The 7,706-nt window shown below is 41.9% G+C and overlaps 1 protein-coding gene across 1 annotated transcript; it reads left to right on the top strand.

Annotated features, from left to right (window-relative positions):
- Positions 1-1,225: 1,225 nt before the first annotated feature.
- On the top strand, positions 1,226-3,468 carry LOC135638356 (zinc finger protein ZAT9-like). The gene has a single exon (XM_065151462.1). It carries the CDS (start codon positions 1,445-1,447, stop codon positions 2,507-2,509), a length of 1,065 nt encoding a protein of 354 aa, XP_065007534.1. The 5' UTR covers positions 1,226-1,444; the 3' UTR covers positions 2,510-3,468.
- The last annotated feature ends 4,238 nt before the right edge of the window (positions 3,469-7,706 follow it).

The following is a 7,706-nucleotide window of genomic DNA, read 5'->3' as shown; positions in this document are numbered from 1 at the left end:
AGGAAGATGGTGGTTAAAATTAAAATTTAATGATATATATTTTTTGATTCATCGATTCAACCATAAATACACTGATTCGTATATTCCATTGTAATCTTATTTTTTTAACATTAACTATAGCATAATATATATATATATATATATATATATATATATATATATATATTTATTTATATTTATACTATTTGTATGGAAGTTTGATGGGAGTTAAAAGAAAAGAGAAAATTTTTATTGACGAAAAATAACAACACGGTTCACATCAGCGCCAAGTCATCCTACCCACTAATCGCGTAATCTTCAAACTCACGAGGCGAGTTCTTTCCAGAACACAAGTGGGGGCCACGCATTCCTTGGGAAACACGTTGGCTGCCAGGGAGGTATAGTCATAGGTGGCGTCCTGTTTCGGTCCAACTTCTGCTCCTTGCATGCCTTCCTTTTTATTGAATCGATAATACAAACCCACCCAACTAAAAAAAATGAGAATTATATGCATTTGCTATTTTGTTCTCTTCTTCTGGTATTATTATTTGAATTTGGATACGGTAATATAAACCCACCCACTTCAGATACGGTAACTTCGGATTCACATGACGTAGACTAATGTACCAAAATCAATAATAGCTCTCATATAAGTTAATTAATTAATTAATTGAATATTCAACTAATTTGCATGTTGGACAACGTGGTACACATTTCTTAGTTTGGCACAAAGAAAGAAAACAAATAAAATGATGTAGGAAATGCTCTTATTAATTAATATTTCGGAAGAAGAGAAGACATTTCTCAATCTCAAAGCACAAGGCCAATTTCTCAATCTCAAAGCATAAGGAGCACTTCAAAGTGTGTGCCGGTTAGGGTGGTCCTGTCAACAGATTAGCCATGGATTCGTGGGCCGATATAAACGGCACAACCACGATTAATTGTGCAACAGCTCAGGTCAAGGTAGTTGCGTTTCGCACGTACCCCTGACACGTGTGTGTATATATATGTATATCGAATCGTATTGTATTATGTTTTTATTGTATGTTTGATTCCGTTAAATCAACCTTATGATGCTAAGAATTATTAGGATGACAGGAGGAGATGGACTGGGAATGTTTTCTTAAGAAAATACCTGCTATAGAAGCTAAAAGATTGATTACAGAGATGCATCTCCAGAATTACTTCAATTGGTTTCTCCCATTGACCTCCAAGCCGAAAGATACATGCCATTTATGATTCGAGTTCCCTTTTACCAAACACCCTTCTCGGTTTCCTCTCTCTCTATCTCTCTCTCTCTGCGGCTGTTCTTGTTCTCGTGGTGGGGCGTGACTCCTTTTGGTCGAGCAATGCTTGTCACCTACTCATTTTTAGCTCCCACTTCCCGTCCTTCCTTCTCTTACTTGTTAAGAAGAATGATCGAGTGAGTGCGCAAGAAAACCTTTGCCGTTTAGTAGTTGATTCGATGGACAGGCACACCTGCAATCTCTGCTTCCGCCGCTTCTCCAACGGCCGCGCTCTCGGGGGGCACATGCGCTCGCACTTCATCGCCGCCGCCCCTCTGGCTAGGCCGCGCTCACACGGCTACTCTTCGGACTCCACCTCCTCCGCCCAACGTGCGGCGGAGCGTGCAGTTGAGGAGGAGGAGGTGGTGGTGGTGGAGATGGAGAGGGAGGTGGGACTCTGTTACGGCCTCCGCATGAATCCCCGGAAGAGCTTCCGGCTCGTGGATCCCGAGTTCTCCTCTTCCACCTTCGCGGCTGTGGAGGCAGCCGGCTCCTGCGACGTCGTGCAGGACGGGGAGAGCGAGACCGAGTCCCCCCGCGGCCAGCGCCTCCCGACGAAGCGCCCCTGCAGGGCCACCGCCCCTCCGCTGGATCAGCCGGAGGGGGAGCCGATGAGCTCCGTCTCGGACGCGACCCCTGAGGAGGACATCGCCCTCTGCCTCATGATGCTCTCCCGCGACTCCTGGGCCGCTACGGTGGAGGATCGCCCGTTGGACGGCTCCGATGACGAGGACACCCGCCGGCCCGCCGCCCGATCGCGGCCCCCGCCAAGGAAGGGGCGAAGTCGATACCAGTGCAGCGCGTGTAAGAAGGTGTTCCGGTCGTACCAAGCTCTCGGCGGCCACCGAGCAAGCCACAAGAGGACCAACGGCTGCCGCCCGGTCACCGAGCCCCGGATCAACAGCGAAGCCGACTCCGTCGACGCCAATGCCGATGCCAAGGTCCACGAGTGCCCCTTGTGCTTCAGGGTCTTCAGCTCCGGCCAAGCTCTTGGCAGCCACAAGCGGTCGCACTTGACGTCCTCCGCCACGACCGTCGCCGGCAACTCGCCGTTGGCAGCCCCTCCGCCGCCATGCTCTCCGCCGAGCACGTCCCCTGTCCCCGCCGCCACCAAGCACGGAGGCAACTTCGGTCTTATCGATCTCAACTTGCCAGCGCCAGAGGAAGACGACGCCGAGCTGTCGGCCGTCGAAAGCACGCAATCTGTACCCACACAGCCGGCACGTCGAAAGCATGCAATCTGAGCAGGCCTTCTAACACCGGAGCATGCGATACCCAAGTCCAAACTCCAAAGCAGAGGTAAGACCCTCAGAGACAAAGAAGCACAAAAAAGGTAGCCCCTTTGAAGTAAATTATGCAGCATCAAATCCTTTTCCTTCCGCACTGATATCGGATAAAGCTGGTGTCTTGATGATTTTGTTTGTATGATTCTGCTCCTCTTTGCTTCTGCTGACATAAGTTCACAGGTTTCTTGTGGTGTTCAAGTTGCAGCTGTTGCTTACTGTAACAGCTGATGAACAGTAGGTGACATCAATGGCTTTCAGCAACTGCTTCAATAAAATTAGAATCAATTCTTCTTCTTCTTCTCATCTTCTATACAAAGTGAATTAAATTAGCCAGTGAGAGAAGAGCAGAGCAGCTGGCAGCTGCTATCGTTCTTCTTCATCCGATCTGTTCCCTCTGATACTTGGTCTTTTCTTCAACCTTTGCTTCGCTTCTTCACTGATACTCCTCTGGTACACGGCGCCTCAGCATTTCCACGTTCACCTTCTCCATCCGCCCTCGCTGTTACTGTTGGATTGGTCCAACCGAGGCCGTGCTGTTGGTGAACCGGGATTGCGTACGCTTGCGGTGGTGGGCGAGTATTAATTGGCCTCGCATTGGAGTCATCTATCCTCCTCCGGCTAATTACTCTTCCACAACGAAACCGCGGCGTCGGAGCGCACGGTCAAGATGCGGAACGGTGGGCCAAAGCGTGGTCTTCACGGAGGCACGTCCGATGCACGTTGGACGGCTGTGATGGACGGTTCTGCGGGTCTCTCGTTCTGTGCTTGGCTCGGAGCGAGTCGCGTGTAGAACATGCGACACCTGTGGAGAGAGACCCTCGCTGTTTCAGTTACGAAGCACCTCCACATCGCGCCCGGTCCGATTTGGTCTACTTATTTTCCAGCCGGTTCAGAAGTAATCTGGAACGGTTCTCGAACTATCCGTATGCAGAAGCGAACCAACTGCTCCGGCTCAAATGGACGGGTTCGAACCGGTTGTTCAACTGTTGCGACGAGCAGAAACAGCAGCATTAGCGGCGGAGAAAGATGCGTGAGGGTGGAGGGCCGGTGGGAGGCGGGTCAGAATCCTGTGATGGAATGCAAAGCAGATTCCCATATCTTCCCTCCCTCCCTCTACTTTATAACAAAAGCCTTTTATGCACTTCCCCTTTGACCATCCAACTGTTCTCTCGCCACCTTGCTCATCCTGTTCTTCTTTCTTGCTGCATATTCTCACTTTTGTTTGATGATACAGCGATGGTTGAACTCTCCTGTTTATCCAAATCAAGATGTGAAGATACCAAAGACTTTGATTAATGTTAGTGATTGGTCATATGAGCAGCCCAGTAGATTACTGGAGACTTCAGCTGCAAAGTGAACTAAACTAGATTGTATAGTATACGCTGGGAGAAGTCGTCATCACACGGTGGGTAGGCCTTCTAGTGTTGTCAGTAGTAACTCATGGCATTGTTTTCGATTCTTGCAACATAAGCATCAAAATGCGTTGTCTGCTGCGGATGCTTCTACCACAATTCACTGGGTGAATGGGAAATTGGCAATGTGTTTTGAGGGTGGCAGGGGGGGAGGAATAAAGTAGGGAGCAAAGAATAATAACATATATCACGATAGAGAGAGAGAGAGAGAGAGAGAGAGAGAGAGAGAGAGAGAGGGCGGGGCAGTCTTGTGCTCCATGAGTTGGTGGTTGTCGGCTTAGATAGAAGGGAACAAAACAGAGAGGGAGCATTGGGTGTGAGGTCGGGAGCTTTCCACTCTTCACACACAGGTTTGAAGTGCACATTGGAGTGACCAAAGGAACAACTCAATAGCTACTCACTGTGACTAGTTGCCAAGCTTTCTTTTCCTTCTTGCCATCTCATTTGCACAAGGAATCTCAACTACAGAAGCACAATACGGAAACAAGGCTGGAGTGTGGAAGAAGAGATTGAATGATATGCTTGGATTTGGTGATGGATTGATTTAGAATATATCTTTGCTAAGTAGCAAGCTTAGGGTACCTTTATGCCCCTTGAACCCTCTATTACTTCTCAGAACACAGGATGTGTCCTTAAGCTTCTCCACTAAGTGTTTGACAAAGTGAATGCAAAACAACATAAGTGCCTTAATGTCGAATTCAATAAGGGATCATGGAATCAATCTTCATCAGCAACCAAAGAGAATACCTCCTCAATCATTATCGAGTAGGTCAAGTGCATTGGACCAAAACACATAGATCTTAGTGGTGAAGGTAGAACTTGTTGTGTGGAAGCATCACTGACATGGCATTTCCTTTGGGGAACCACAGGGAAGCTTCATTTTGATCATCGTTTTCAAGACCCAAATGTCGAAGAGGTCAATATCCAAGTACTTTCCCTCTCACAAACACATACACCCACTCATTCTCTCTCATGTTGCAGTTCATAACCTACTACATTTTTGTAAGGAAACCTTTGAAGTTAGCCCCACATCACTTGGAGTTTGGCAATGCCTGTGATAGAAAGAAAATTTTGGGAAACATAAATGCTAAATTTTCATGATCTGACAAGAATCAATCAAAGCATTTAGTTGGCTATTCAGAATAGCTTCTTGTTAAATTTATTGGAATTGTCCTGTTTATGGAGTGCCATAATGCATATATGGGAAGGAATCCTATCTGACAAAATAATTTATCTGATGGCAACTGTTCTGTGGATAGTCCAAAAGAATCCATAACACCTTTAGGTGGGGAACCCACAATCTTCATGTTGCTCAAGCTGATGCCTCCTTGACTTGCATTCCATGTGCCCAAGTAGGTCTAAGTAACCACCCAAGGCAAAGACTTTTAGCTATCAAACACTAACATTATTTTCAGAATATTAAATATATATATTACATGTAGCACTAGCTCTAGTTACAGATTTGACATCTAAACAAACAATATATCTCAGATATCTTATATTGCAGTCCTCACAATGACAACCTGAAGTTGATCCCTGGCAATGGAAGGGGCTATAAATCTACATTTTGATGGAATTAGGTTCTTAGCCAACCTGTCAAAAGATGTTTCAAATATCAAAGAACAATTAGTGTTTGAATAGGAGTATAAAGGTCAGGTATCATCCACTAAGCATCTACAGATTGAACATAGTTGATTAGTTTTCAGTGGAAGCCAGGACAAGTTGCAGTGCTTTAAGTAGCTGCTATCATGATGATGTTTTCTGTGTGCAGAGTGAAGTGAAGGTTTCCTAAAAATTGGAACTCAAAAGAGAAGGCAATCTTTTACATTTGTGGCAGTACTGTCCATCAATGGACTGTGATTGCTGAACTTGCACAAACCACAGCTGCCACAATGATGATACTGTTCTACCCACAAGCATATCTAAAGGTTGTGTTGGAGCTCAATTCAGAGGCACATGCATTGTTTATTGTGTGTCACTACTACCAAGTGAATCATGCATAAAGAAGATGGTATTTCCTCTTTCTTCTGAACCTTTAGGAATTGTGCTATATTGTTTCCATATTACAGATGGTCAAGAAAATTTTCATCTGTGGTGGATTCTTTCGGTTTTTGGAAGATCAATAGCTCATCCACCTCAAAGTATTAGGATTGATGTTTTGACATTTCATGTTCTGTATTCTCTCCTGCTCTTGATCGAGTAATGTTTTATGCCCATGACAAACTGGAAGGGCATCAACATGACAAATATGTGTCATTAGGTTAAAGGTCAATAGTTAGTTGGTGCCATTGAATGTGGAATGTATAAGAGAAGATGCAGTATATAGTTTTATGCTATATTTCATTCTCATTATTGTATCTTCCCTTCTAATATCTAAATTTGCTTTTTGTTTCCAAAATTTTATCTCCTCCTTTCAATCAAGTAAAAGCCATAGTTTTCGTGAAAATAATAAAAGATAGCAATATACTTCTCAATAAAGAATTTTAACCAAATGCAAAACCTCTTTAGATCACTATTATTCTAGCATTTTGCTTGAAACCATATATATATATATATATATATATATATATATATATATATATATATATATATATATATATATATATATCACTTGCTACATACGATAGGAGATCGGTACATGGACCATCTAGTACTAAATGATATCTACTAAGAAGCTTTATATTGTCTTATCGGGCTTGTACCACTTGGCAACGGTAAAAATCCTCTCATTACCAACCTATATTAATCGATCTAATTTTGATCATTGTTGGCATACAATTCATATCTTACCCTTTCTAATGGTCGGACCAATTTTAAAATCAAAGGTTTGTAAATAACAATGACATTGATAACATTGCTAATCCAAGTATAATTTGTAAATAACCTGCTCAATCCAAATATATGACAATAACGTTGATAACATTGCCTTGATAGATAGTGATGACGATGCTAGTGAGTCGATGGTCCTATTTATATAATTTGAAGGTGAGGCATTGACTCAAAAGTATTTTATGTATACTATCCAAGTTTTAGAGAATAAAGCTTGATATGATAATTAGTCGTTAGTACGATGATATACGAAGAAGTAGATTAGTGACGAAAATAAAAGTTTTGATATTTCTCGTACTCTACACCAATATATGTCATAATTGTATTTATCTCAAGATATACCTCGGACACGCATTGTTCATGATGATCAAACTATAATCATCATCACATTGATACACTAATAATATACGGTGTATTAATATACTATGTTGTGAGATCAATTTTAGGATTGAGTCTAACAAACATATCAAAATGATATATAAATACATAGGTTCAAGGATCCTGATTCATTACCTATAGAGTCTCATTATGTTTTTTGTGATAAAACTAGGTATACCCATTGATCAATTACTTAACTCATTTGAATCTTATCGTTTAAATTATTTAACAAATGATATAACAATTATTATTTTTAGATAATTTGATATCAATGAAAGGCCTATCTATAATGTACTATAAAGCTATTCCTCTAATTCCAAAAAAAATGGATCATTATTCTTTCTTAATTTAAATTTTTTTACTAAAATTTTATTTTTATTTAAAAAATCATAATCTAATTTTTTTAAAAAAAATAAATCTATTTTTATATCTTTCTATACCACCAATCGATTGATATATATATATATATATATATATATATATATATATATATATATATGTATATGTATATATTTATATATATACATATACATACA

The sequence above is a fragment of the Musa acuminata genome, chromosome BXJ3-5, assembly GCF_036884655.1.
Source record: "Musa acuminata AAA Group cultivar baxijiao chromosome BXJ3-5, Cavendish_Baxijiao_AAA, whole genome shotgun sequence".
Lineage (NCBI taxonomy): Eukaryota > Viridiplantae > Streptophyta > Magnoliopsida > Zingiberales > Musaceae > Musa > Musa acuminata.
This window is presented reverse-complemented; position numbering and strand designations above follow the sequence as displayed.

What these genes read in the sequence shown, in the direction of transcription:
- LOC135638356 (XM_065151462.1), top strand. Translation starts at nt 1,445, where the DNA reads ATGGACAGGCACACCTGCAATCTCTGCTTCCGCCGCTTCTCCAACGGC.